The sequence below is a fragment of the Anopheles marshallii genome, chromosome 2, assembly GCF_943734725.1.
Source record: "Anopheles marshallii chromosome 2, idAnoMarsDA_429_01, whole genome shotgun sequence".
NCBI classification, from domain to species: domain Eukaryota; kingdom Metazoa; phylum Arthropoda; class Insecta; order Diptera; family Culicidae; genus Anopheles; species Anopheles marshallii.
This window is the reverse complement of record NC_071326.1, coordinates 48,518,642-48,546,568: the sequence shown is the minus strand read 5'-3', so window position 1 is coordinate 48,546,568 and position 27,927 is coordinate 48,518,642. Positions and strand designations below refer to the sequence as shown.

Sequence of the window (27,927 nt, the reverse complement as noted above, 5' to 3'; positions counted from 1 at the left end):
GCCACATAAACATTTAAAAATGTACACCAGAAGTGGAAGCGTAGAAAAGGGGAACCTGGAACCTACAGTTTCAGCCAAAATTATTCTCTAGTGTACGGGTCTCCAAACTAAGGCCCGCGGGTCGCATGCGGAGTCTTCAGTGCAGCCCGTGACGTGTAATTTAAAAAAGTTGTAATATTTTTTAACTGTTCAAATATTTATTATTGTAATAGTTAATAAAATTTAATACTAGAAATTTCGAAAAAAATTAAAACATCTTGAGCTCAACATCTCTCTAAATTACCCGGAAGAAACAGGGTTTTACAATAGATAAAATATGACGAACCCAACTTAATGAACCGCGTAAGCTTACAAGATAAATGGGGAGATTGATAGTGAAACACATTTTACTGAATCGCAAAAGCAGAATATGGAGTCGCGGGCACAATTTAGTGAATTTTGAATCCGGTTGGACTGTTTAAGTACCTGCCGGGTTCAAGAGTTGAGATATAATATACAAAATCAATGTATGAAATCTTAAACAAAGGATGTGCAAAATATCGATTAAAAATTATGTTTAATGATGATAAATACTTATGATTAACCTTCAATTTCATTTTGTAGTTCAACTATTGAATCCGCTTGTACGTGTAATGTTAAACCCTGTAATATGTATGTGGAACCCCCGCTATCATTGTTTCAACCAATACGGCCCGCGGGTTGAAAAGTTTTGAGACCCCTGTTCTAGTGTGATGCATTGAAATAGTGCATATGTGCAACGTACTTTAGTGTACTGCGAACATGATAAATGTGTTAAAGTACGTACGTAAACATATACACCCTTATCCAATGATTGTCTACCCATGACCGTATTTTGTCCAAATTTAATCATATGCTGTCGATCAATTTGCAACCAAAAGATGTTTCTTGCAAAACGGTACATTGTAGACTATTCGCATGATTGCACGGTGACTTTCACGAATCCGACGCCATGTACTAGCAGTCGGCTGCACACCGTGTTTTGCATGCGGAGGGTCATTTGTGGGAGTTTTCTGCAAATGTTAGCACAGTGCACACACCGAGTGGTTAGTTAGAACCACCCGTTGGACAGCCAAACATCAGTCCCTTGGTAAAGGGTATTGTGTCGTTGCGAGTGACCTGCTGTTCGATCTGCTATCAATATTGTTCGCCGGTAGTTTGAAATGGATCTGCGCTTAGTGATCGTATTTTGCTGTGCGGTTTTACATCTCGAATTAGTGCAATGCGTAAGTATTGGTTTGAAGTTTACGAGTACAGGAACAGACTTACTACTATCCAATTCTGATGTTCACACGTTAAGTACCGTGCAGTGAAAAGAGCGCCTGTTGCGGCTACCAAAACGTTCGGGAGCACGACTGCAGCATCTAGCAGTGCGAAAAAATCACCCTTGCTAGAGATAGTGCTCCGCATTCTAGACAGCATACAGATTGTTCCCAAGAAACGGTCAAGGCGGCAAGAGCAATCCCAAACGCTTCCGGTACAGCATGAGGATAACGTATCTCGCGGACCATCTCCGGTTTGTTTACGAACAGCTAAACTTCGGCTTACCGCTAAACTGAAGGTTGTCACAGCTTTACATGCTTGAATAGGCCATCGAAAAAGTTACAAAATTCGTACCGATTGCAACACATTATCTCCGCCCAGCTTGGCGTAGAATGTGTGTTGAAGCCGTTAACTTTTGCTTCGCTTTTGGTGTGTGTCGTTGAGTTCGCGCGGTTCGGGTTCATGTCTAATACGCATTAAGTCAATAGTCATGGTCATTGCTCATCGCGTTCATTCGGCGATTGGGGTTTGCTTTTTTTACGTAATTTGATATTGGTGGCATGATGTCGAATCGCGACACTGTCCAACTCGAATGTCCATTTTTTTTATTGTGGTCTTTTTTTTTCTTTCTTTTCATTCATAGCTACCACCATTGTTTGGGAGTGCATTATTCGGTGGGCGGGAGGAAAAACCGTTGCTGGCACTGTCGCTGGAATCGGGCGAAGCAGTAACTGTGGGAGCTCCGTCGCCTGTCGATCAGTTTGGCGATGAGGAGGAAGAATTTTACCCGCGAAAGGGCCATTCGCTACGACGGATAACAAGTTCTAAGCGGTTTTACGATATGGTTCTGGGCGTGCTGCAAGTGCTCGAAACACAAGCGCGCCAGAAAGTGCAACGTGCCCGGGAACAGCGGGAAAGCGTTCGATCGACATATGACGACGAGGAAGACGAGCAACCGGCCTAATGGATCAATTTTGCTGATGGGACGAAACAACACACGCTGGGAAATGGGCATACAAAAAGGTACCTACAAACCGGATCGAGGGGCAATGCGAACCGACAATGTGCTGTAGTTGACATTGAATTCCAATTGAAATAAAGCTATACCTTATACACGAACGCCACCGGACACTCTCTGCAGGGTGGGCAGTAGATCGAGCAAGGCGGAGGATAAATTGTACTAGAATGACTGTTAATGCGGGCAATGAACACATTACCCTACACACTGAACTACTATTTCAATCAACTGATCGACTTTTTTGCCCAACGCTAGTTGAAAGTCTTTTTTGAACAATGAATGATTTAATTTATCAGCAATTGCAATTCGCTGCTCGTTTTTTGCCATAAGAATGTTTAAATTTCTCCTTTAATCAAAATTCCGCTTAATTCATCTGACGTCGTAGCCTATCAATCGGAAGTACCTTCGTACACCGCTCCAACCGCGATCGTGTTGCTTGTTTACGGAGGTTCTATCGATGTGTAGATGTGCTTGGTAGACTGATAAGCGAGAATGGATTCGGACCAAATAGCGGGAAATACATGCACACTCGCATCGACACAGCCGCACATCGTAGCTCTGACCAGTAAATAATGCCTACGATCGTCTCCACCATCATCATCTATACACTCACAGCCCGCAACATCGTCAAGTAAATAAAATATCAGTTCAAGTGCGACGACTTTTAACATTCGTGATTATTAGCTCGCCTGTGTCGGAACGCAAGCACAGTTGCTGCTCGGTGAAGGTTTTATTCGTTCATTTCTATTTGAAATTGGTGAATTTTTGTGCGTGTGACAATAAACATCTAAAACACACTTCCGTGCAACATGGCCAAGCTAGGACTGCTGTTTCTTGTGATCTTCTGCATCATTCAGGTGATTTAATAAGGCGCATATTGCAATCAAACTATCTATATGGCACTGTTGTGCAAATAATCGTGTTGGTTTTCAAATCTGTGATCACGTGTTTTATGCAATGTAATTGTAGTCAATAAAAAAAATAAGCTTGATCGAGACACGTAATCTCTGAACAGTTGTGACAGTACTCTGCTTTTGTTAACCTTTTTTGTCAATCTCCCATCATTGGGAACTCAATATTTAATTTATTATAACGGATCGCAGGTACTTTGTACACCATCAATTGCTCTTAAAGCCCGGCATGAGTCAAGGAGGTTATTCCTTATGAATATTGTATACTCTTTAGGCCATATGTGGTTGATAGTACGGCGTTGGGCCGTAGATCTCATTAATTATATCAAATAAATTGCTTATCGCCTTTTTGTAAAACTAATTTACATGTTATTTTCTTTCAAATCACCACAACAGTTCACCCTTGCCGCTCGTCTACGTCGTGACGCCGTGGAGGAGGGAGTAGCCTCCATTAAAAAGACAATCTCCGATACATTCACCAAGGAAAATGTTGATGTAAGTGATGGTACAGCCTTCGTATTCGTAATACCCTCACTATTTTAATTTTTAAAAGTTTAGGGTTAGTGTAGATTATAATGATTGTAAGGAGGCCAGGAGGCAAACATCATACATATTATTAGTAATAATAATAATAATAATAATAAACTTCATCCAAATTATTGTCCTTTGTTTTTTACTTTACAACATTTCAGACATTCTTCAGCAAACTTGGTGAAATGGGCGAGTTATTGAAGACGAAAACAAGTGAGCTCGGTGAGACGATCCAGCAGAAAGTGAAGGAAGTGGTTAATTGAAGAACACCGCATCAGAATGTATCGATGTTAGCATCACAACATCAACTCTACTAAAAGAACAAAGTAAAATAAAATAAGAGAAATGCTTTGACTATGAGCAGTAACTGCGTACCGTTCTAATGCAATAGATGTTTAGCAAAAATAAAGTTTGGAAAAATGTTTGGAAGTAGTTATTTAGTTTATACAGATTATAGTTGTATTCGTATTTCTATTAATATTCCGCCATATAATGATTTCACTAGTCTTATTTTAGGTTGAACTATCCCTTGTTCAATGTCATTATTTGGAGCTTCATTAAAATCACGATATTCCATCAGATCGTCAAAATTGTCGTGACATTCGTTCTGCTTTTACTTTACTTTTTTTTAAACATATAGTAAATGTTGGAGTGCTACGCTACTTTTTGATAATTTGACAAAAAAATTAACCGTTTTTTTATTTAAATTTTTTACCACCATTTAAATTTAAATTTTTTAAAGTTTTAAAAAAAATGGCATATTCAATTAAATTTAGACTATTAGTTAAAACAAATTTAGCCTATTAGTTTAAATTAGTACTATTTGTAGTGAGCCTTTGGCAGGATATAATCACTACCCAGCATAACATCGCAATCGATTAAAATTCCCTACATGTTTCATTGAATGCCGCAGTTCAGAGACGAAAGAAACTCTCATGTTTCAAAGTCTCTTTAATATTTTAAACAACAACATTGAATGCCGCAATATAGTATGCAATGCTATCATGCAAGCTGTTTTGAGTTTGACACCACTGGCTAGTAGGGGTGGATGGAACAGAGTTGTAGAGTAAGCTAAGTTCTACTATTTTTTTATCTTGAAAAACGGCCAAGCTTTATTACTGTTAATGGGTTATTGAAATGTTGTTATAACTTCAAAAAATATCACCATAAATATTTGAAAAATCGAAATGATTATAATGAATGTAATATTGGAAATCTATCATTCTTCTATGCAAATTAGAAACTTTATAAAACTACCTAACGGTTGAGTTTTTAATGTGTTTGTTAAACATAGTAGTTTTTTTTTAATTAGTAGACCTTGTATTTTTTATTGTCACTGTTGACTTAGAGTGCCAAGCCTCCTGGTACACGAGAGTAATTGATTCATTTACTCAACGCTTGCATGACTCGAATATAAATTACCGTACGTTTCAATATATCGCACTGTACAGATGGGTTTAGCATAATAAACCGGAGCGACACTAGCAGATTTTTAGGCAAACATAGAATCTGAGACACACATATACATTGAGCCGATTCTTTCATTCAACTAACACCAAACATCATACCTCTAGCTTAAGATTATTAAGCCCGAGCCTTTTTTGTGATAATTGGAAGTACAAATAAAGCGATAAGGTGGGGTTGCGCTTTCGTGCTTTAGCTCAACTTGCAGTGTTTTCGTGTTGCATTTGGTGAAACATAAATTTAACGAATAGAAATGTTATTTACAGCACAGTATGTGATGTCTAGCATCCAACTGAATCTTTGTTTTGTTTTTTTTTTTTTCGTGTTAGTATATGTGTTGTTGCAGAATGACTACCCAAACAATTCACTCCTAAGCGATGCACTTTGGAACGTACCTTTGCAGGGAGAAATCAATAGACAAATGATAATGTCGAGAATCTTTCCATGCTGCTTTCCGTTTCCGTGTGTTCGAAGCGCACCGAACGGTCAACAAATACGCATACACGGAGAGTAAACACCCACAGCGGCACAAAATCGACAGTGTGTGGTGGGGCGTATAAAATCGTTCAACTACGCGGTTCGTTGCTTCAGTTGCTAGTTAGGATCTGCTCTGCTCAAACGCAACCCTCGCTCGACCAGTGATCCTTCGTCAGACGTCACAAACAATACTGTGCAAAAATGGCTAAGCTTGTGTGCATCATTCTGACCCTGTGTGTAATTCAGGTGTGTATACTGTATGCACCGGTCACAGATAGCTGTACGGTGTACGCGTATAACGTCGCTAAGCGTATCATTTCATCCTAACAGGGAAGCTTCGCCTTCGTTCGCCGTGACGTCCAAGCGGCCCCCGCTGAGGAACCCAACTTCTTCCAAACCATCATGGGCATCAAGGACAAGATTGAAGTTGCGTTCCAAGAAACCCAACAAAACGTCTTGAAGTCGCTTGGATTCCAATCGAACGAAGAGGTAGTCCAGACGATCCAACAAAACACCAACCAGTACGTGGAACGGCTCCGGTCAGTACAGGGTGTGCTAGACGAGGAGGTGAAAAAGCACTCGGACATCTTCGAACCGATCGTGAAGGATCTGAAAGTCAAGCTGGACCAAACTACAGCCACTTTGTCGGAACAGAACCCGGAGGTTGCACAAAAGGCAAAGGAGTATCAGCAGCAGGTGCAGACCAACGTAGAGTCCCTAGTGGCGGAAGCGCAGAAGACGGTCGAAAAACTGAAGGCTGACACGCGCGTGCAATCCGAGGAGATGCAGAAGGCATTGAAAATGTTGTACGATTCTACGTTCGAAATCTTCACCAAGACAGCGAACGAGTTGAAGCAGAAGCAATAAAGCGCAGTTACGGTTCAATTCAGGCAAGGTACAAATTGTTAAATAAAACATTAAAAAAAAAAACAACCTATTCTACATGTTTTCCAAGCGTTTTCATGTTGGCAATCGTACCTCACGGCTGATGGGTTTCCATGAGCCGGATACCTATGTGTGATATGCAGAACAGCTGATATGGCTGATCGTGTAATCACTTGTGGGCAAGGTTGAAACGCATCGCTTTCGTTAACGCTAAAAACAAGATTCATTCTTTGACGCCGATGCTGAAAAGGGTGCCAAAAGAAAAGAAACTTTAGCAATCCAATTGTTGAAATTGTACTAGAGCAATGCATCTCCCCGACCACTCACGACTCTGACGCATTATGTATTACTTGATGCGTATTGAAATTCGGCACCCGATCCGAACTGAAGCTACTTCTCTTCCGAAACATAATCATAGCCCTCACCGACATGCGATAAGCTATCAAACGTGAGTTATCACTCAGCTAACACAGTTGTTCATGTTCCGCTCTGCTCCAAACAAATGGTCTTCCGGTTAGTGTGCCATCGGAACAAAACCGGTCAGCTCATTTGACTAGCTCATTTGGCTAGGTCAAAAGATACACTTCAGGTATCGACGATTATCGCCCTGGGCGTTATCGTGCTCACTATCTCTACCGGTGGAAGATGACGCTGGTGGAATTTAAAGTGTGTTAGTCATGTCTTTTTGAAATTCTACCCTGACGCAGCTGTTCCGGTGTCAAAGTGAAGCATCAGCTGAACAATGGCGCATAAATGTGTAAATTGCTGCTTCACATACGTCGTTGCCGTGCTGCGTACGTACATTGTACGAACGGTTTCAAGTTTACAGCGCAATGATGGAATGAAGCAAATAAGTCTTAAACGTAGTCAAACACTTTGTAACATTAAACGTGAAGAATCATATCGGTGCTATGCCAGCACACGTAACAGCGTATGTTGACAGCGTGCTTTTATTTCAGCGAACGAACTTTGAAACGCATCTAGATAATTATATTTACAAGATTATTACATTAACAAACCTTCTTGCCAATCGCCACAGTTTCACATCAGGTAACCATGTCGTATAAACGGATAATCACCAGCAAACAATCTATCGTTGTTGGTCCGCAACCCTAATCCGACTCCTCGCTTTCGTACAGACGAGCCAACCGTCGTATCGATTGTTTCGTTTTCCGCTGAATAAAATCATCAACATGCGAAAAGATGGTCACGATGCCCATTAGCCTTTCCAGTGTGCCATGGACTTTTTCCGCACGTTCAATGCTACTCTCCTGCACTTCGCTGGAACCAACAGCTAGCAGGCGTGACATGGCCGGGAATAGCATTGGCCGATCAGCAAGCGATCTGGGCCGCTTCTGCACCTCATTATAGTCGTAGTCATCGTAGTAGTCATAATCGTCCACAGGATCCTCGGATGAGTACAGATTCTTCGAGAGCGATCGCTTCTTGTGCTGACAGCCGCAAGTGGGAACTGCTTCCTCGGGTTTTATACTTCTCGGAAGCAAGCGAGCGGACGAGGAAACGGACGCGAGCGCCAAAGCCTGCGGAGGGACCAGTGTGGAAAAGGATAGCAGGTCATTTTCAAGATGATCCAGATTTAGCTTTTTAATGTCTATCTTGGGAACTGGTGGCCGTTGGCTTGTGGACGTAGTTGTCGTTGCTGCCATCACTCCGCTCGGAGGTGCACGCTGTGTACTACTTGGTGGACGCGGACTACTCGAACTGCTGACCGACTGTAACCGGCGTGTTTTGCGCTGTACTTTACGCACGGTGGTCATTCTTGTGGTTGTGCTAGTAGTTGTCATGGTAGTGGTAGTAGCAGTAGTAGCCGCCATCAAATTGGCCTTATTTTCACGTGCAGCAACGGTGCTACTCGGTGGCAAATGGTTCGCACTCGATGGTACCACGTTGCTGTCGGAAGGTATCCAACCTTCCAGCAAACGCTCGTCAAGGATCGTTTCTGTTGGGGCAAAATCTTGCTCTATACCGTTTTCCTTCATGTCGATCACATTCATATCCATTGGAGATGAATGTACAAAAGGTCCCCCGAAGTGATTGCCATGTGCTTGTAAATGGTTCACCGCTTCATGGTCCAGTTCCGTTGATAACGGACGGGCATCATCGAGCATCATGTCGTTACCGTTCAGCTGATCCGCGACATCGAACGTTTTCGCGTGGTACTGGTTTAACAGCTTTACCGAAATCATCTCACTAGCTGCGTATCATCAATCGTTGTCGTGGCAAAACGGAGCCGAGGCAAATGAGAAGAAAATCCCAAGATTAGACATTATCACTGCTTCACGGACTTTGGCGTCCGTGCAGTTTCACTTGCCTTTTTCGCGGTCGAGTTCTTGCAGATCATCAAATAATGGAGCGAGCAGCACACTTTCGCCATCGTCATCATTCGGCACAATCGCAACGGTTCCGGGTGGTTGTTTGCCGATTTCCAAAAACCTCCCGTCCAATCGCGCCACCAAAGTCTGCGCACGCGGAAAAAAAAAATAATTGGGCACCGGCAAGACAAGGGAAGGAAAAGAAGCACTTGATTATGACACGATTCTGGACTGAATTATCACGCGCTTCGTTATGCAATCGAACAGTTCCGTCTATCACATTGACATTCTGGCAATCTAGCGAGAATAATCCTACACGTGTGTTGATGACACTTTGGCCCTAACATCCTTTCGAACTGATTAGACGACCGGTTCGAGAGAAAGCTTCAAACAATAAGTTGCCGACTTTTTGTTTAATGATCTGGTTCTGGTTCACTAGTCAGAATTGTGGCTTACCGATAAAAGCAGTGCTACCGCCAGTAGCATGATGGACAATTGATGGTGATCTTCAGACAAACGATTAGCAAGTGACCCGCCGTACAGCTCGGTTGGACATCAGACCTGCTGCACGAGAATGTTTTCGGAAGTCGCGCACTATGCCATTTCTGTACTATGCTGCAAAAAGGCCACAAACAAACAACCCGCTTGCGGATACTGCAGTGCCAGTAGCGGTACATTGTGAAAAGCAGCGAAACCCACGAACCAACCATTGCTTCCTGGACAAGCTCGAGCGGTTTACAAGCGAACCCATCCAAATATGAAAAGATACCCTTTCTACAGTTTCTACAGAATTTAAAACATTGAGCCATAACATGAAACTCACCTCTGTTTAACTCGTTGATGGTGGCTAGCGATCATGATACGATCATAAGCCATGGTTTTTAATTTTTATCATTATCTATGATCATTATGCTAATACTGGATTGGGATGATTATTGCTGAAATTAAATAATCTCCGCAACGATTTATTTTTTTCCGTCGTGATGATCCATATTCAACTGCAATGAATATTTGGAAACAAGCGAAAGCAAATGTTTCAAAATGAGCCGAACATCATTTTGGTGCACCGATTTCGATAAGAAATCAGGCGCATATTTCGTACTCTTTCAATGAATTAATTTTAAAAATTAATTTAAAACTTACTACAAACATGTCAAACTCTCCATCAAAACCTTCCTATTTCATTCGATGCATTCCATAAATTTAGATCGTCGTCTTAGTGCACACTTCGGGCGTTTAGTTGCGCACCAAATTAATATGAAAATGCGTCAGCTAGATTCGCCGTGCTACTGCCTAGCGAAGTGTTTGGTCGCTTTAGTAGACGGTTGTATTAGTGATAGTACGCAAGCATTAAACAATCAACTCCGTACATGCGCTTAATTGAATGAACGTGATGGTGGAATAGAATGTAATACCGAAGCTGGCGAACCGTAAACAATAACACTATGTAACCTTGGAGCATATTTTAGGATAAAACTATCCATTAAATGAGAAAAGTGGTAAATAGCGCAACCAACAGAGTAAAATTAAACGCTTCAAACAAAATGTCACATATGGTTGCTCATTATGACGTCAATTAATTAGGGCGTTCTGGCGAAGGAGATACGAAGTCAACTCAACCTAATCAACTGGCTTGAACAAACATCAAACCAAACCCAGCAAGATTAATTAACAATGTGATGAGCGATAAGCATACAATCAAGCTTCTCGCTTTCGTTTGAAAAATTGCTTCCAAAAATTGGACATACAGAATAGATAAAATGCATTAAACTTCTCCGAGTAGAACGTTTGTAGAAGACACCCTTGACACGACCGTGAATTCAGTCGCTTATCGCGCACGCAATGCTCATCGTTGCATCGATTGCACTAACGCACATTGAATACGTTCACTACTAATGGTCAGCGCTACTCAAAGCATTCTCAATTTTCTATAAAAATGACGTATAGTATAGCATAGGAGTTTTTTTTTCTCTAGTTTTCCCGTATATCCTCGTATATTTCTCGTATAAAAATTGTCTTAAAAATATCGTTTATATTTCGTATTGAAGAGTTGAACATAAACATGTAGAAGGGACAGTGGCCGATATGACGGTGGAAGGAGTAGGCGGCCGCCAAGGGCTCCGCCGTGTGGGTGGTCCGAAAAAGCTGTTTAGTAGGGAAAAGTGTATGAATTATGCCATAACCCATATATCAAGCGCCGCTGTAACCTTCTGCGTATGCAAACAAGGAGAAATTCAGTTTCTGTAAGTACGTTCACACGATACAATTCCTGCGATGCAATTTCAATTTTTCACTCTCTTTGGATTTTTTTGCATTTATTAGTGCATTTAAGCAGAGATGGCAATTCGTTTTTGAGCAGAAAAATAGATAGGCCAGAGACGAGAGAATTCCTCTAGAATTGAAAGTCCCTTAAAACTATAAAAAAGAAAATATATGCATGCTTTGGTGGCTGAACATGAATCTTTCATACTATCTTCTATCTAAAGGATTAATAAGCTTACCGTTTATTCTATACGCTAATCGCAGACAGAATCAGGCAAGACCTTGAACGTCTACGTGTATCATGTCTGGCATCTCCGGCACAGGTCATTCAAAACCTTTGACGAATAGTTTATTCGCTCTCTACACCTTCCACTTTTCCTGATATATCCCATTATCCACTACGCAGTTCTTACCCTTTGTATATATTCACACATATGAAATTTACTTTATAATAATTTAGTTATGAATAGTTGATTATATAGTATATATTATTTTTAAGTTAACAAAAAAAAATCAGGACATGTTCTTTCATACGGAGCTAACACCTCCCACCGTAAGGTAGAGGAAACTCTTCCGGAATAAAAACCTTAACGTTTTTCGCAACAAATAAATAAATAGAATTGACAAACATTCAAAATATATAGTAAACGCTTGGATAAGCAGGAAACCTATGAACTAATACAATTGAATATTGGGTGATAAGAAAATGAATAAATTCAATGTTGAAACTATTTAATTGCGTTCCACTGACTGAGTTCCACTGACTCCACTGATTATCTATGAACGACCAAAAAGACTGTCGTGTACTGCGAAATCGTGTGGAGATTATCTGTATTCGTCTTGTTGTATATATCTGAAACGTCGTTCCGTGCTGGGGGTGTTGGTGTGAAGATCACTGTTCTTTAGGAAACACTGGAAATGGATTGTGTGAGGCTCAATTTCTTTCTCTCTCTTACCTTATTGTATTTCGTGATTTCGCTCTCTGTCTCTTTTTTCTCTTTTCCTCTTATTTCTTTTAGTAATGAAATACATACGGGCGATCGGGCATTCCGTGATTCATAATCAGCAGCCACATTCATGATCTTACTCAAGAAATTATTCAACTTTCAGACGACCGTAACAAAAAACAAACAAACTATAGTCGGTACTTACGGTGGTGGACAAAGCATCGCACGGGGTCTGTACTGTGTACAGTGCCAGCAGTCGCCAAGCGGTTTTGCTGCGGTTCGCTGCGAATGGCCACAGAGTGGGTTGTGCGCTGAACCGTGCGTGTTCACTTCTGGTGTTGTCGTCGATGTTTGGACACGGTTTTATAAGTCGCTGCAAGTGAAGCCCCACAGCGGCCCCGAAGTTGGTGACGACCACAGCGACGGCACGGCGGTGAAACGAATTCCCGTGGTGGGAGGGTGTGAGGGTGTAAACTCGAGACGGTGAACCAGTTGCTCTACGCTGCCGCATTTTCGTTTCACAGTTTTACAGCGAAGGTTATACGAAGACCATCCCAAGAGTTTGGTTACTGTACTGTCTGCCCGTGTATCAACGCTAGTGAGTTTGTGGCTGTAACAATAAAAAAAAACAAGAGAATGGAAAGTGTTGGCGAAGAATCCAGGTTGTGACAATACGGAAAGATCAATCAGCCTCGATATATTTGAGCCGTGTTAGGTTTAAGGGATACCTTACAAGCTGCTTTCGGTTCATCGGAGTGCTTGACGTGAAAAACTACTGACCTTATCTGTGGCTTTCGGAATATACCGTCCACCGTCCACAGTCGTAGTGTTTGGATGCCATGTTGCAACAGTGGAATATGCTTTCAGGCATCAGAACTGATGATACGGACAGTGTGGTTTTCCAACGAGTAACACCATTTGCTCGGGGTCGTTTCGAGTAATTGCGTATAACCGTGCGCGTGTGGGCAGAGAGTGAAACCACGGGTGAAACGGTTTCACCAATCCGTACATTCGTAGCGCGAACAGAGTGAATGTCTTGAGCAACGTTCGGGGATTCAGCGTAAATGATTTCAACTACGATGGATTTGCAGAACTACGACGAAGACATTTCGGCCAACGGTTACTACCAGCGGCTGTTGAACGATCATTACAGCATCCTGGAGACGGCCACCGTCGAGGGATGGATAGTTTGCGTACCCCGGTTCGGTTCCTTCAGCGAACAGTGCCTTGTCGATCAGGAGTTTGCGCTCGCGCACATACTGGTCCCGAACGAGGAGCTACCGGAGACGCACTTCTTCAACCTGAACTTCCTGCAACTGAAGCTGGACGAGCGGGCGCTCACATTCGGCGATGTACGTGTGCGCATTCTGTTTGAGGAAATTTTCTACCGGGAAGGGCTGAAGTACAAAGTGTGGTGCATCGAGCGACCGCTGCACGACATGAAGAAGTACGGTGTGTACGCGGAGGATGACTTTTCGCTTGGACGTTTCCTCGGCATCGGCAGTCTCACCGAGTCGGTCGAGTTCATCCGGACAGCCGCCAAGAAGAAGGATATATTCGGCCGCATGGATGGGAAGGTGCAGCAGTTTGTCCGTGCGAACGGTGACTTCCCAAAGTGGCAGTTCGACGAGCAGAAAGCCGCGGTGAAAATGATCTACGTCGAGTGTCTTGATTTGATACTGCAGAACCGTAAGCTGAAAGATCGCTGCCAGCGGGATATGCTGCTGCGCGGTAACGTTAAAGTTGCCATCGAGACGTACGTGATGGACAAGCTGTACGATCACGTAAAGAACGTGATCGACGTGTGCCGATCGGAGCAGGCGGAAGCGTTTAACAAGACGCTGCGCAACTTGGGCGATGTGCACTGTACGGAGTTTGAGGTAGCGCAACGGTACGGTGAACTGATCCCGCTGGCAAAAAAGGAACTGGTCAAGATCGAAGACGCGCGTACAGTGATAGACAAGATCGGTTGTTTGCAGAAGGTGATGGAAGTACTGGTCAAGGGAGGATTAGGCAAACGGTACACGCTCACCACGGACCATTTGGTGCCGTTGTTCATTTTTCTCATTCTAAAATCGGGACTGACGCACTGGATAATGACGATAACGTTTCTGAAGGAGTTTCAGTTCAACAACGTGTTCCGGGAGCAGCGCATCGAGACGGGCGAGCACGGGTTTCTGATTGCGACCCTGGAAGCGGCTATCGTGTACATTAGCTGCGGTAGCATTACCCGCACGCAGCGGCTTGGCATTAATCTCGAGCCCAGGTCGATTCAGACAGACGCCGGCTCCGTTACGTCCGACATGGAATTCCGTAATGCGGACGACTTTCTCAACTATCTGCTCACGCTGATGCGTAACGACGACGAAGCAAGGGTTGTGGAGCTACTGCAGGATGTCACCAACAATCAGGCACTGCTGTGGAACGTTCCAACCGAGGCCGGATATTACTATCTGCCCTCGATCGACGACCAAAATCAGCACGGTCAGGCCGCGATACATCTCGCGGCTATTCTTGGTAATGCGAAGCTCCTGACGCTCATACTGTCCCTCCAGCCGAACGTGAATGCAGTCGACGCGAAGAACTGGACCGCGCTGCACTACGCCGCAGCGAACGGTCATCAGAATCTGCTGTTACTGCTGCTTCATGCCGGAATAAACATTAACAGTACCAGCAACGATGCACACACATCCCTCCATTTAGCGTGCCTAAATGGCCACAGCGGATGCGTCAAGGCGTTGCTGTACTTTTCCGAGCATATGCGCATCTACGTCGATGTGAACGCGGCCACCGAGCTGGGGCACACGCCGCTACATTATGCAGCAAAGTGGGGCTTTTTAGATATCGTCGAAACGTTGCTAGAGTACGCGGCGCGGGTCGATGTTATGAACAAGCTGGGCGCCACTCCGGTGCGCAACGCGCACAACGTCCGCATTACGAAACTGCTCGTCGATGCACTGCACGATCAACGCCGCAATGCGAACGGTCGTGGCCAGTCGAACACAAAGTTTGCTCCAATACCTCAGACTACAATCTATTTCGCAGAAGATTTCAACTACTCTAACGACAATGCACCGGAAGAGATCCGCGAACAGCGTACGATAGAGGAGATGAAACGGGTCGAAAAGGCGCTGGAAGCAATTGCTGCCCAGGACACAAAGCTGGCCTGTGTCTATCTGGGACTGGAAGAAGATTCGTCCCGGAACCCATCGGAACGAAACCATCGCAACCACCCAGCTCAACTGAATGGCTATCCCACGGATGACAAGCTGTGTCACCCACTGTGCACTTGTAACCGGTGTGTAAGGCGATCGTCCGAATTTTACAATCTTTTTAGAAAACCTTTCGGACTGTCGGCAAAACCGCCTACGGGGGTATCGGTACCTGACAAGGTACGTGTCGATCTGAATGCCGTCAATGGAGAAGGCTACACCGCCTTGCACGTAGCTGCAGTGCACGGAAACGTGGAAATGGTTCGTGTGTTGCTGGAGCACAAGGTCAATCCTACCATTCGGCTCAAGTCCGGTGCGACGGCGCTGCATTTGGCAACACGCGAACGCAGATTACGTATCGTGCGGATGCTGCTGAGCCGTTGTACGGTTACGGACATCGTAGACCTGAAGGATAGTCGAGGAGATACACCACTTCACTACGCAGTGGAACAGAACAATTTGCAGCTGGTCCAAATGTTGCTGGAGGCCGATGCTGATCGAAGCATACGCAACTTACAAGGCAAACGGCCAATAGACATAGCTAAAAATAATCTCTACTTTAATGTAGTCAATTTGCTCGAACAATGAATGCTGACTACTGCTCAGTGCTTGTGAATATAGATGCAGTCTGTACATATACGTTGGATACGCTAGTGTTGTTAAAATGAATAAATTTAAACTAATTTGTTTACGCAACGCTGTACGGTTTTATCATTTTACACCTCAACCCCGTTGGACACCCATAAATTGACCACATTTGCTTAACGATAAGTGTAATGATGACAAAAAAGGATGACCAAAAATATTTACACAATAACAGGCAAGTAACACTTTTCTTCTTGGAATGCAAATTTCCGACCGTTTCGCTTTATTACGTTATTATTCATCTTCCGAATGGGTTAGCGGGTACATTGCATACCGCACGTCTACATTGTGTTTTGTATTCGGTGATCCTTTCTGGACGATCTACCGTATTTATAAAGACATTTACAAGAGCGAAAAAGAAAACACACAACACCATGCACCAAACAAATAGTTGCGTTTGTTCGTACTCCCAGGTGTGCTTCGAGTGGAACAGTTCATTTTGAGCTAAACTTATCTGTTGCAAAATAGCCGCTGGGAAAATTGATTTAACAAAGCCCTAGCAAACGTTCTCTTCAAAACCCACTGTTCATACCAGTGATAAGCAGTGATTAAAAACACACATAATTAGACAACAGTAAATCTTTAACGATAAAACAAACAACTGATTCATACTGCAACGGATGCATGTGGTATATGATGATAAGAAACATAATATAAGTAAAATGAAAGATAATCAGCGCATCCCTTAGCGTTCACATGATCTATGGGCAAAAAAGGGAACATTAACGACACTATGTGTATAGAAATAATATAAGATCAAATATGAATAAAATATAAACGGCAATAGCAGTTGAAATAGACTAAATGAAACGTCTTACGTCGATTCTCGTGCGATCAAAGCATTAAGAAATTTAAATTATGAAAAAATAAAATACCTCTGCATGTGTAATTTTCGAACGTTTGATCTTTGTTTAAGTTTTTTCTCCAATTGTTCACACTTTTCCACATAGTCCGAACCACATGAAAGCGAGCTGTTACAACTCCAACATTCCATTTACATACTCCGATTGTAAAGGATTATCTTTGTTTCAAATATACTTAGAAGGACTATTCATTTATATTTATATATACTTGTTTTTAGCGACTAATCCACCGCTACATGGTTCGCTTTTTCTACAGGAAATTTATCTGAGCAACAACAAAAAAATATATAATATATATAGTATCATAACAAATAAGCCGGCTCTCCTTATTGTACGTTTTACGACATTGCATCCCTCGATCATTTTCCTGCTGTTTCTCTACTCTCTCCAGTTCTGCTAGCGTTAAGTTATGCCACATGTTGACTGATTGCATACCCCTTTTTATGTGCATTCGCATAGAATCGCACTATTGACCACGTTTTTGCGAACACTGTTTTGCACTTAGCAATCAACAGAACTAGAGAGAATAGATGTAGTCGATGACAATATCTTTTAAGTGGACGATGTTGGATGAACTTCAGGATTGCATTTGTTCCGCGATTTTTAACAAGATACAAGTTGTTAGAAACAAATTAAAATTCACTCCTACGACACCCTCGGGCAACGATGAGGGCACACGCTTGCAATTATCCCCGTTTGATGTTATTTTTAAAATGTTTTCTTGCGCGTGCCCGCATCTGATCTAAGGATTTATCTCTACATTTATCGCTGTGGAATACTTGTTGCATGGATCTGTGCTTGTGTACATAAGTCGTAGCATGTATGCCATTTATGTATGTATAACGTCTCATGTGTTGCATTTTACTAGTCGTCACACAGCCACCACAGCGGTCCTCTCCCCAAAGGATGCTCGTCGTGGCTGGCAACACGGTAAAGGAAACTTATCATAATAGTACATCTTTATCCGACGGCTGGCACACTCTGCTCCGCTCTTACACGTGGAGGTATACCATTTAATCTTCTAGATTGCGGAATGCCTGCTGCATGTCTTCGTACAGCTGGTCGAAATCGGCCTTGATTTTTGGTTCGCCGTCTTTTACTGGGTCCTACAAAAGGGCACAGAGAGTTGAGAAATTTTTAAAAACTTTTACACGGTTGTCACATTACTTGCGTCCTACCTTGAACTTCATCGACGATAGCTGATACAGAATGTTGCCCATCGAGTCACGAATGACGTTCCATGTGATTTTGTTTTCTGACTGTGCAGTCGTCTCCACTGCATGGCGTGCCATATCGTAGAATCCGATCATGTTCTTCAGCATACCAACGGTCTTATAGAACGGACAGAAGCGATCGTAAGCAGAGTACGAATTCTGTTGTAGGAAATCGTCCTTCAACAACTTGGCGACCTCGAGAGTGATCTTATCGGTTTCGGCCAACGACGCCTTACCGACCAGCTGCACAATTTCGGACAGATCTTCTTCCTCCTGCAGAATCTCCTTCACCTTGGTACGCATTGGTACAAACTCTGGGAAGTTTTTATCGTAGAAATCTTCCAAAGCGCGCATGTACTTGCTGGTTGAAGGAGAAGGAGGAGGAAAACAAAAAATTATAATTACACGTGCTAGTGTGCATGGTGATTACGTTACTCTTGCTTACCTGTAGGAAATCAACCAGTTAATCGATGGGAAGTGCTTACGCTGGGCCAATTTCTTGTCCAAACCCCAGAACACTTGTACAATACCCAGTGTGGCAGAGGTGACGGGATCGGAGAAATCACCACCGGGTGGTGATACGGCACCGACAATCGAAACGGAACCTTCGCGCTCCGGATTGCCAAGACACTTGACGCGACCGGCACGCTCGTAGAAGGAAGCCAAACGAGCACCAAGGTAGGCGGGATAACCGGAATCGGCCGGCATCTCAGCAAGACGACCCGAAATTTCTCGCAAAGCCTCAGCCCAACGAGAGGTGGAATCGGCCATCATAGAGACGTTGTAACCCATATCACGGAAGTACTCCGACAGCGTGATACCGGTATAGATGGAAGCTTCACGGGCCGCGACAGGCATGTTGGAGGTGTTGGCTACCAGCGCAGTACGCTTCATGATCGACTCTGTCACGCCATCAATCTCAACCGAAAGCTCGGGGAAATCTCGCAATACCTCAGACATCTCGTTACCACGCTCACCGCAACCGACGTACACGATAACGTCCGAGTTGGAGTACTTCGACAGCGACTGTGAGATGACAGTTTTTCCGCAACCGAAAGCACCGGGAATAGCGGTCGTACCGCCCTGGACGCAAGGGAACAATGAATCCAGCACACGCTGTCCGGTTAGCAGCGGATGGTTGGCTGGCAGCTTTTCCGTCACTGGACGCGGCTGACGCACAGGCCACACCTGCAACATGGTGAATTTGTTGATTTCACCATCGAATTCGGTCTCGAGGATCACATCATCAACGGTATAGTTGCCGGACGGGGCAATGTACTTGACGGTACCCTTGGCGCGCGGTGGCACCAACAGCTTGTGCTTGACGAGTGTGTTCTCGTGCACAATACCGTACAGGTCACCGCCGGTAATGTGAGAGCCAGCCTTCACGTTAAGCGGATTGAAACTCCAGCTCTGCGTACGGGACAAGCACGGTACGTTGATACCCTTCGGAATGTAGATCGAGCTCGTCATTTCATTGATATCCTTCAACGGACGCTGAATACCGTCAAAGATGCTACCCATGATACCTGTGGGAATTTGGTGTCATTAGAATGATTGCTATGTTCAACTTATTGACTTCGTTAACGATATACCTGGACCAAGCTCCACAGATAATGGCTTGCCGGTACGCAGCACAGGATCGCCGACAGTTACACCGGACGTTTCCTCGTATACCTGGATGGTTGCCATGTCACCTTCCAGACGAATAATCTCACCGACCAGCTCGTAGTATCCGACACGCACCAGCTCGTACATAGCGGAACCGGACATACGTTCCGCCGTCACGACTGAAACAGGGAAAAATATATTCATCAAATCATACATCATCGAAACACTGCATAACAGCATTGGTCAATGGTCAATATTATGAAATATACAAGCAATACACAATACACATCAATATTCGTCATACTTCCAACAATTATTTGACTGTGTATGTAGATAAACATCTTCTTTTACTACAAAAATTTATATTGTATCGGGACGCAAGACTAGGTGTTCATCACATCACATGGCGTTCAAATACACCTCCCACCTTCATCATCTGACCAGTTTCAAAAGCCACAAATAAGCAAAGTTACATAATAATTTTAATACCATGTGATATCAAAAAACCGCGAACACATGGAAGAAGTCACAAGCTTTCATGTAATTCCCGATTCATCATTTGTTTTACAATTATTTTGCAAAACATGAATAAACAACCGAATTCTATACGTCCAACTCAAACAGATCACATGAACCGATTCGTAACACGCACACAATGGAAGCAATGTAATCAACACAAGCACAATACCATTTCACACGTCATGTGACTGCTAGCCACCAGCGACATCTTCCAATGACAGATGAAGAGAGGAAAATTTCTTCAGTCCTTCCACAGGGAACTACGAAAAATGTAATTCTTCTATCGGTTTATGGAAAATGTGCAGATGCAGCACCTTAATTTCCGTAGGTATATAAACTTAAACTCACCAGGACCAGATACGGCGAAAACGTATCCGAATTTGGACTCGCGGTCCTCATCGCTGATTTTCTTTAGATTCGACATTTTCTATCTCGTTCTCTCGTGACGGGCTGTGTCGATTCCCTTTTTCTGCTGGCTTCCGGGGATGTTCTGCTGAAATGGTAAAATAATCAGAATTATTTCATACCTCGCTACATTCCTTGCTGCACCACTATAAAAAGGTCAGCTGATCAGCGAAGGCTTCGGACGTTTATCTCACAAACGCAATAAGCGCCAGCAGATTCGGAACCGTGGGTCATGTGACCTGTTCGGTTCAGTTTTACGCTTTCAACATGTATTTTGTGAAACGAATTTCTAGAAAATGTATTACGCGATATATATTTGCACCGACCGAAAAGGTTTTGTTATTACTAGCGATAAACTATACACAAAAACTTCTCAAAAAAATCCCGACGAATGAATGGCCGATAGCGACAGCAAAGACAACAAAAAATCAATAAGTGCTCTGCGTTTTCTACAACAAAACGGCGCTAGGGCTAGTTTAAACCGAAATATTTCTGTGGGCGCTGAGCACGTTTGTAATTTTAGTTCGAATGTGCGATTCAACCCCAAATTTACACCACAATTATCTTGAATACGAACTTTACCAGCCAACCACTTACGCAGAACTCGAGGTTGGAAATGCCTGACGGATAAGAACTGAACAAACGTTTCATGAAACGTTTACCTCAGACGAATGATCTTCCGTTTCTTATTCGCTCCCTCCATTCATCTCGTGTAGAGCTAAAAGCGCGAGAACGAAAGAGAAGACGAAAACGAAATTGTTTGACGTCTCATTGAACAACGAGCGAGCTCTATGTGAATTTACAGACGGCAGCACCAATCAGTACCATTCATAGGAGCTTGTGGGAAATGTACATTTTTTTAAAATAAAAACTGCTCTTATTTTTTAGTATTGAACTCCTTCTACTGCGCAACAGCTTTTCAAAGTTTAAGTTTTTCATATGCACAAACTAAACCTAAAAACGAATTAAACCGTTTGAAAAATGGTAATGGCTCTGTTAACAAATGGTGCAACTAATGAAGTTACGCCTATTTAGGAAACTTCAAGAATCATTACACTACATATGGTAAGAAAATAATACATTCAATGTGAAAAAAGAAACAAAATAATGCGTAATGCAAGTACTACCTGTATATGCAATGTGATTGCCGATTTGTCAAACTGACAACAGGCGCAGAGCGAGATCGGGAGAGAGAGAGAAAAGAAAAATAAAAGAAGCACCAGACGATTCAGTCGGAGCGGAGCTGGTAAATTATATCTATTTTCCAAAGGTTTGCACTAGAAATTGTAGGCATTTAATACAGTAAGACCGCGTATTGTCTATAGATAGTTGAATAACAAAGATTCTACGCGTTTCATTTAACTGCCGAATAATGATTATTCATGTGTATGACGTTTTGTTTCAGGATTGATTTTTTGGGCGCTAATCAGCAAACGGCAGGTGCAGTAACAGGCAGTAAGTCTTTGGCACCGAGGCAGTGTGACGAAGGACGTAGTTGATGAAAATACTTGTTGGCCAGTTTATAGAGAAACACAAGTTTTCCTAAAGGGAACTCCTACGTTAAAGTGGTGTGCAGAGGTTTGTGCATCAAAGGACATAGTGTGCAAGACAGAGACAGAGAGAGGGACAATCGTCGCAGGATCAGCGCAACAGCAGTGGTGAATTGCTTTGACAAAATGGTAAGTGTCACAGCCGACGGCGTTTTTAATTTTTGACTATTCATGCTGCACTCGCGTCTTCACGTTCCACCGACTCGGAAATGATTTAAGTAGTCTGAAGGTATATAATTTGACCAAGTGAATCAAACAGGAGCAATCTTCGAAAACGGGAATCAAACACGGTTCCCTTCCAGCAAGAAGCTCCGTCACTGATAAGATCGCGTAAGCAGCAAACGCATGATGGAGCTTTACCAAAGGGGCAAATCGATGAACTTTGGACGATCCGTTCGTCACCGTTTTCTATCGCGGACTTGTGTATATATACCGGCGCCATGTCATCCGAGGGAGATTTCCCCCTTTAACACTTAACTAACATACGCTCCGCGTGCATACCTACAACACCCCTCTATTGCTTATCGTAAAACGTTAGAAGCGAGGGATTATCAATCGAAAGTAATACCACCAGTAACAGTAGCTTTTCTTGCCTTGCAGGATGTATTTATGATGATCCGGAGGAAGAAGACGACGATTTTCACCGATGCCAAAGAGACGACGCCGGTGTACGAGCTCAAGAAAATGATTGAAGGAATACTCAAAGTGCCTCCCCGTGATCAACGACTATATAACAAAGACAACATGCTAATGGATGACGATAAAACATTGCAGGATTGTGGGATCACAGTAGTAACAGCGAAAGCGCAATGTCCCGCCCAGCTTGGTTTAGCAATACGCGAAAGTGGCGATTTCGAATCGCTTGAGCTGACACCCTATTCGTTGCCTCCAGATCTACCCGATGTGATGAAAAACCAGGACACCGCAAATGGCCAAGATCAACTCGCCTAAGAGGCCAAAGCTAGAGATTGGGTTTTTTATTTCGTTCATTATTACTATGTCTTTCTCTCTTTCCCGCACCAATATCTAATACCTATAAACTACAGCTTTGTGACCGCTAAACCCGCACAGTGCTTCTTAATGCGCAAATCAGCTCTTGTTCTCGCTGTAACACATTTACGTTTACATTCATTACTTACACACCAGAAGAAATCTGTGGCATCCCCGCACATGAAATTACTCGATTCTTATAGCAACATTTACCAATCTAAGGCTAACCCATAGACCCCTTAAGACATGTCTACGCAATTGGAGATCGTCGATCGAAATTGGCCAGCTATCAGGTTACGAAAGACGTGTTTTGCCCCATAGTTAAAACCAATTGTGATCTTGTCCATTGCAGACAAAGAGCCGCACGGTTGTATTCTTTCGTCGTGCCCTCTACTAACAAAGAACGAAAAATCTGCAATACACTGTTGTTAACCAATCACACTGAGATTTTATGATTTATTGCAATCGCGGATGCGTTAATACGTGCTATTAAAGACGTCTTCTAATGTATCACTTCTTTCGGGTCCGGCTGCCACGGAAATGCTATACACACACAGGGATAGTATATCTTCACCTTATTTCCTTTTTTGGGTAATTTTATTCGTATGGTTTTGAGTAATTAAATTATGGAAATGAAATGAAGAAGTTAGGGAGAATTCTATGCAACTTACTGGAGTCAAACTTTTAATTCAGTTCGTGTGGTGTTTTATTAATCGGAATCCGAATCGCTTTCGCTGTGTTCATGCGGTACTTCCATTTCTGCACGTTCCTCAATGTGGAAACTGTTCGCTTCCGTTGCGTTCAGCAGTTCTTTGGCTTCAAGGTGTTGTTGCAATTGGTCGCGGAAAAATTCCACATAAGTTTCCTTCAGTGCTGCTTGCGCAGGAAAGTAGTGCCCTCCCGCATGAGTTACGACTTCAGGGTCAAGGAAGGTTTCCGCTAAAGATTCACTCATATCTGCAAGAATACATGATCGTGTTAAAACATAGCTAAGTAGCCTGCCTTCGATTCTTATGGAACTGTTATTACCTTTTGTGATGATTTCATCAGTCTCTCCGAAAATTTGAAGTGACGGAACCTGTATCTTGTTTTCGTAATAGTTCAAATGCACTAAACTTCCGGATCGAAAGCCGGACGCAAGAACTGCGAATTGTGGTTTCATAGTTGTCATCCCTCTTGCACTCAAATCACAGAGTAATCCGACAAAGCAGGCACCTTGCGAAAAGCCCAACAATCCCTGGCAACCCTCCGTTTGCCAGGTCTTCTCCACATGCCTCAAGCTTTCATCAAAACCGTATGCCGGCCCACCTTGATTAGTGCCCTTAAATGTTCGGTCTTCCTTGTTGAACCACCAGCTCCGTTGGTTTGGATCGAGTTCGCCCCCGGCTTCAAGGGGTGCTGCAGTGTGAGGTGCTGATATAAACACAAACTCGACATACTTGTTCAAGAACTTGCGAAACGATCCTAGCTTGGCTTTAAATGTGTCCGCATTTTGGCGGTAACCATGCAGCGCGAGAACTTTCAGCTTACCGTTCCCGGTGTCAGACTCTTTCGACATTTTTAGTTCGATTGAACAGTGTGTTCTCTGTGTACAAAATGCCGCTTATGTTTTGATTCCGAGATTCGTTGTCGCTAACAGCACGCACATTTCGTACTGACAGATGCATTTGATGACATTAGAAGTGAGGGGCATAATCACTCCACTGCATAGCGTATTCAGCACAATTCCGAGTGTGCAAAATGTTGCCAATGAGGTACGGTTCGGTTATTAGATGGGGAGCGACGGTACGTTATTTTACCACGAAAAGTGTCCCAAAAACAGAGGTCAAATATACCAGCACTATCAATTTACCGAGAACGAAGTTTCCGGCCCGATTGAGTGTGGAAAAACGAGCCGAAGTTGAGGAACAGCTGCGCAAGGTAGTATGCTTACGTTAGCAACAAAGTGTTTGCACGGAAGATTATGAAATAAGTTGTAATGCACTGATGGTAGCATTTGCATTTCAGAACTGTTTGAGTGAACTGTACAGCTGGAATCGGGCCGCTCTGCCCGCGGAGAACGAATTCATCCTGCACGATGGACCACCATACGCCAACGGCGATCTGCACATGGGTCATGCGGTGAACAAAATCTTGAAGGATCTTATACTAAAGCATAAAATTATCAGCGGTACACGAGTGCACTATATCCCGGGTTGGGATTGTCATGGATTGCCAATAGAATTGAAAGCAATGGAATCATTCAATCGCAAGAAGCGTAAAGTTGCGGACAAAGGTCACAAAACGGCCTATGAAATTCGTAATACTGCACGCAGATTTGCTTTGGAAACAATCGCAAAACAGAAAAATGGATTCGAATCCTGGGGCGTGACGGGGGCCTGGAATGCCGATCACGGATACTATCGATCGCTGGATCCATCTTATATTAGCGCACAACTGCGGTTGTTTAACGAGTTGTACGAAGCAAAGCTTATTTATCGCGATTTAAAACCCGTCTACTGGTCTCCCTCATCACAGTCAGCTTTAGCAGAGGCAGAACTAGAGTACGATGAGACACATCAAAGCCCATCGTTGTACTTAAAACTAGCTTTAGAAAATGATTGTGCTAGTTGTCCTACCATAGAGCAGCACCGACTTGCAGGTAAACAAGTGTACGCTGTGGTATGGACTACCACTCCCTGGACTTTACCAGCCAATCAGGCAGTGTGCTACAATCCAGCGCTGGACTACAGCTTAGTGCAATCGTCAGCTGGTGAGATATTGCTAGTTGGAAAAGACTTGATAGATTACTTAGGTGCACAGTTGGAAATTTCACTTTCGGTGCTTCAAACCATACCGGGGACAGAGCTGCAATCTTTGAAATACCATCATCCATTGCACCAGCAGAGAATATTGCCATTTTTACCAGCATCGCATGTCAAAGCGGAAAAAGGAACCGGTCTGGTACACACTGCTCCAGCTCATGGACCTGAAGATTTTCTAGTATGCCTTGAGAAACAAATAACCATTGAGAATCTCATCGACGAAAGTGGTTGCTACAATAAACGTGCACCTAAGTTTCTGCAGGGGAAATATGCTCTTACCGAGGGAAACAAATTGGTGACAGAGGCGTTAACAGATGCAATCTTGAAACTGAGCACTATTGTACACTCTTACCCTATCGATTGGCGCACAAAGCAACCGGTTATGTTACGTGCCAGCGATCAGTGGTTCATCGATACAAATCGACTGAAGCAACGGGCTTTGGAAGAGATTAATATGGTCGAAATCTATCCTCCCACTTCCTCGGAAGTAAGCAAAAAAGTGATTGAAGGACAGCTTAGAAAACGACCATATTGGTGTATTTCGCGTCAGCGTGCATGGGGCGTACCGATTCCAGTGTTATATGATACCGTAACAAAGGAACCGATTGTAAGCAAATCGTTGCTTGCTCTTATTGAAGATCGTCTGAAAAAAGAGTCTACGATAGATTTCTGGTGGACTGCTTCTGTGGAAGAGCTGGTGCCGATGGAACTTCTGGCACAAATCGGTACAAGCCACGACAGGTTAGAAAAAGGGACGGACATTCTTGATATATGGTTCGATTCCGGGGTATCGTGGTTGTCAGTGTTAGGCCAAGATCGTGTTGCAGACTTATATCTCGAAGGTGTAGATCAGTTCACCGGTTGGTTCCAATCATCTCTGCTTACCAGCGTGGCCGCTCGTGGGAAAGCTCCGTACAAAGCCATTTTTGTTCACGGATTCGCTGTAGATGAAAATGGTATGAAAATGTCCAAATCACTTGGCAATGTAATTTGTCCGAAGCAAATTGCCCAGCAGTACGGTTGCGATGCATTGCGCTGGTGGGTTTGTGCACACGCCACTCAAAATACGTCCATTCCTGTAAGCCACAAGCTGCTTGGCACGTCTGCCGAGAATATACAAAAGCTGCGGGGTATATTGAAATTTTTGCTCGGAGTAGTAGCACCGGATGGTGCGTATGGAAGGATACAAGAAACCGTACAGCAGGAAATGCTGCATCACGTAGACCATTTCTATTTACAACAATTGCAAGTTTTTCATCGAAACGTGTTTGAATTGTACGATGCGTACCAGCATAACAAATCGACAGCAATAATTCTCAACTTCTGTCATTCTACACTGTCTGGGTTATATCTGCATGTGATTAAGGATCGACTGTACTGTGGCACAGCAGAAGAACACAATAGTCTGAAAGCGATTCTCGATTATACTTACCGGGTTCTATCCAAAGTACTATGGCCGATCGTTCCATTTCTGGTAGAAGAAAGTTGGACATTTTATGGTAAACTGAAAATACCCTCACTTCTATAGTAGTTCTGATTAAAGTGATTAACATTTCATTTTGTTTGTTACAGAGAAAGATCATTTCTACAAAGCAAAGCTAAACACGACCAATGTTGCTCTGCCTGCTGCTTCAGAGTCCGTGCACGCAGTTGAGTGTGCTCTCGATCTGCGTCATGTTGTTTATCAGCAGGCACAACTGAACGTGAACACCTGGTTACTGGAAGTCGTGGTAGAATGTAACGATACCGATCTTGCCCTCCTATCGATGCTGCATCCAAGCTTAAATAAACGTGAAACCACGACAGAACTATGTGAATTGCTACAGGTCGGTTCTGTAGCGCTCCGTAAAGCAGCCACCAGTGAAAATCGATTTGCAGTAACCGTCGAAAAATCGGACAACCCGCTATGTCAGCGCTGTCGTAGATATCTAGTTTCGAAGCAGGACGATAAGACTTTCCCCATCTGTGCCCGATGCAGTACAGTATTGAGGCAACGGTAAGAAGT

General features: G+C 43.4%; 8 protein-coding genes across 8 annotated transcripts; 5 read left to right on the top strand and 3 right to left on the bottom strand.

Annotated features, from left to right (window-relative positions):
- Window positions 1–1,181: 1,181 nt before the first annotated feature.
- On the top strand, window positions 1,182–2,245 carry LOC128709350 (uncharacterized). The gene is made up of 3 exons (XM_053804348.1): window positions 1,182–1,244; window positions 1,319–1,495; window positions 1,925–2,245. The coding sequence occupies exons 1-3, from the start codon at window positions 1,182–1,184 to the stop codon at window positions 2,243–2,245; spliced, it is 561 nt and encodes a 186-aa protein (XP_053660323.1).
- Window positions 2,246–5,883: 3,638 nt separating this feature from the next.
- On the top strand, window positions 5,884–6,549 carry LOC128707528 (uncharacterized). The gene is made up of 2 exons (XM_053802483.1): window positions 5,884–5,928; window positions 6,013–6,549. Exons 1-2 carry the CDS (start codon window positions 5,884–5,886, stop codon window positions 6,547–6,549), a joined length of 582 nt encoding a protein of 193 aa, XP_053658458.1.
- A 1,130-nt stretch (window positions 6,550–7,679) lies between these two features.
- LOC128709046 (uncharacterized) lies at window positions 7,680–9,386 on the bottom strand. Its single transcript, XM_053804030.1, has 3 exons — window positions 9,357–9,386; window positions 8,900–9,047; window positions 7,680–8,782 (listed from the first exon to the last, which is right to left on the bottom strand). Exons 1-3 carry the CDS (start codon window positions 9,384–9,386, stop codon window positions 7,680–7,682), a joined length of 1,281 nt encoding a protein of 426 aa, XP_053660005.1.
- Window positions 9,387–13,188: 3,802 nt separating this feature from the next.
- LOC128706966 (ankyrin repeat domain-containing protein 27-like) lies at window positions 13,189–15,909 on the top strand. The gene has a single exon (XM_053801910.1). The coding sequence runs from the start codon at window positions 13,189–13,191 to the stop codon at window positions 15,907–15,909; it is 2,721 nt and encodes a 906-aa protein (XP_053657885.1).
- Window positions 15,910–17,842: 1,933 nt separating this feature from the next.
- Window positions 17,843–20,597, bottom strand: LOC128719894 (V-type proton ATPase catalytic subunit A). Its single transcript, XM_053813534.1, has 5 exons — window positions 20,522–20,597; window positions 19,639–19,833; window positions 18,489–19,572; window positions 18,008–18,404; window positions 17,843–17,935 (listed from the first exon to the last, which is right to left on the bottom strand). Exons 1-5 carry the CDS (start codon window positions 20,595–20,597, stop codon window positions 17,843–17,845), a joined length of 1,845 nt encoding a protein of 614 aa, XP_053669509.1.
- Window positions 20,598–22,161: 1,564 nt separating this feature from the next.
- LOC128706949 (elongin-B) lies at window positions 22,162–23,093 on the top strand. The gene is made up of 2 exons (XM_053801893.1): window positions 22,162–22,257; window positions 22,729–23,093. Exons 1-2 carry the CDS (start codon window positions 22,255–22,257, stop codon window positions 23,077–23,079), a joined length of 354 nt encoding a protein of 117 aa, XP_053657868.1. The 5' UTR covers window positions 22,162–22,254; the 3' UTR covers window positions 23,080–23,093.
- A 555-nt stretch (window positions 23,094–23,648) lies between these two features.
- LOC128719822 (esterase AGAP003155) lies at window positions 23,649–24,676 on the bottom strand. The gene is made up of 2 exons (XM_053813459.1): window positions 24,148–24,676; window positions 23,649–24,075 (listed from the first exon to the last, which is right to left on the bottom strand). Exons 1-2 carry the CDS (start codon window positions 24,674–24,676, stop codon window positions 23,828–23,830), a joined length of 777 nt encoding a protein of 258 aa, XP_053669434.1. The 3' UTR covers window positions 23,649–23,827.
- Window positions 24,677–24,858: 182 nt separating this feature from the next.
- LOC128707800 (isoleucine--tRNA ligase, mitochondrial) lies at window positions 24,859–27,922 on the top strand. The gene is made up of 3 exons (XM_053802756.1): window positions 24,859–25,038; window positions 25,126–27,421; window positions 27,495–27,922. Exons 1-3 carry the CDS (start codon window positions 24,859–24,861, stop codon window positions 27,920–27,922), a joined length of 2,904 nt encoding a protein of 967 aa, XP_053658731.1.
- The last annotated feature ends 5 nt before the right edge of the window (window positions 27,923–27,927 follow it).

What these genes read in the sequence shown, in the direction of transcription:
- LOC128709350 (XM_053804348.1), top strand. Translation starts at nt 1,182, where the DNA reads ATGGATCTGCGCTTAGTGATCGTATTTTGCTGTGCGGTTTTACATCTC. An exon ending in ATCTCGAATTAGTGCAATGC is followed by an intron (nt 1,245 to 1,318) that starts GTAAGTATTGGT and finishes TCACACGTTAAG; the next exon opens with TACCGTGCAGTGAAAAGAGC. An exon ending in AGCAATCCCAAACGCTTCCG is followed by an intron (nt 1,496 to 1,924) that starts GTACAGCATGAG and finishes TTTCATTCATAG; the next exon opens with CTACCACCATTGTTTGGGAG.
- LOC128707528 (XM_053802483.1), top strand. Translation starts at nt 5,884, where the DNA reads ATGGCTAAGCTTGTGTGCATCATTCTGACCCTGTGTGTAATTCAG. An exon ending in TGACCCTGTGTGTAATTCAG is followed by an intron (nt 5,929 to 6,012) that starts GTGTGTATACTG and finishes TCATCCTAACAG; the next exon opens with GGAAGCTTCGCCTTCGTTCG.
- LOC128709046 (XM_053804030.1), bottom strand. Translation starts at nt 9,386, where the DNA reads ATGCTACTGGCGGTAGCACTGCTTTTATCG. An exon ending in CGGTAGCACTGCTTTTATCG is followed by an intron (nt 9,048 to 9,356) that starts GTAAGCCACAAT and finishes CCGCGTGCGCAG; the next exon opens with ACTTTGGTGGCGCGATTGGA. An exon ending in AGAACTCGACCGCGAAAAAG is followed by an intron (nt 8,783 to 8,899) that starts GCAAGTGAAACT and finishes GATGATACGCAG; the next exon opens with CTAGTGAGATGATTTCGGTA.
- LOC128706966 (XM_053801910.1), top strand. Translation starts at nt 13,189, where the DNA reads ATGGATTTGCAGAACTACGACGAAGACATTTCGGCCAACGGTTACTAC.
- LOC128719894 (XM_053813534.1), bottom strand. Translation starts at nt 20,597, where the DNA reads ATGTCGAATCTAAAGAAAATCAGCGATGAGGACCGCGAGTCCAAATTC. An exon ending in TTTCGCCGTATCTGGTCCTG is followed by an intron (nt 19,834 to 20,521) that starts GTGAGTTTAAGT and finishes TCCCTGTTTCAG; the next exon opens with TCGTGACGGCGGAACGTATG. An exon ending in TATCGTCGATGAAGTTCAAG is followed by an intron (nt 17,936 to 18,007) that starts GTAGGACGCAAG and finishes GCCCTTTTGTAG; the next exon opens with GACCCAGTAAAAGACGGCGA.
- LOC128719822 (XM_053813459.1), bottom strand. Translation starts at nt 24,676, where the DNA reads ATGTCGAAAGAGTCTGACACCGGGAACGGTAAGCTGAAAGTTCTCGCG. An exon ending in TGATGAAATCATCACAAAAG is followed by an intron (nt 24,076 to 24,147) that starts GTAATAACAGTT and finishes GTATTCTTGCAG; the next exon opens with ATATGAGTGAATCTTTAGCG.
- LOC128707800 (XM_053802756.1), top strand. Translation starts at nt 24,859, where the DNA reads ATGTTGCCAATGAGGTACGGTTCGGTTATTAGATGGGGAGCGACGGTA. An exon ending in TTGAGGAACAGCTGCGCAAG is followed by an intron (nt 25,039 to 25,125) that starts GTAGTATGCTTA and finishes TTTGCATTTCAG; the next exon opens with AACTGTTTGAGTGAACTGTA. An exon ending in AGAAAGTTGGACATTTTATG is followed by an intron (nt 27,422 to 27,494) that starts GTAAACTGAAAA and finishes TGTTTGTTACAG; the next exon opens with AGAAAGATCATTTCTACAAA.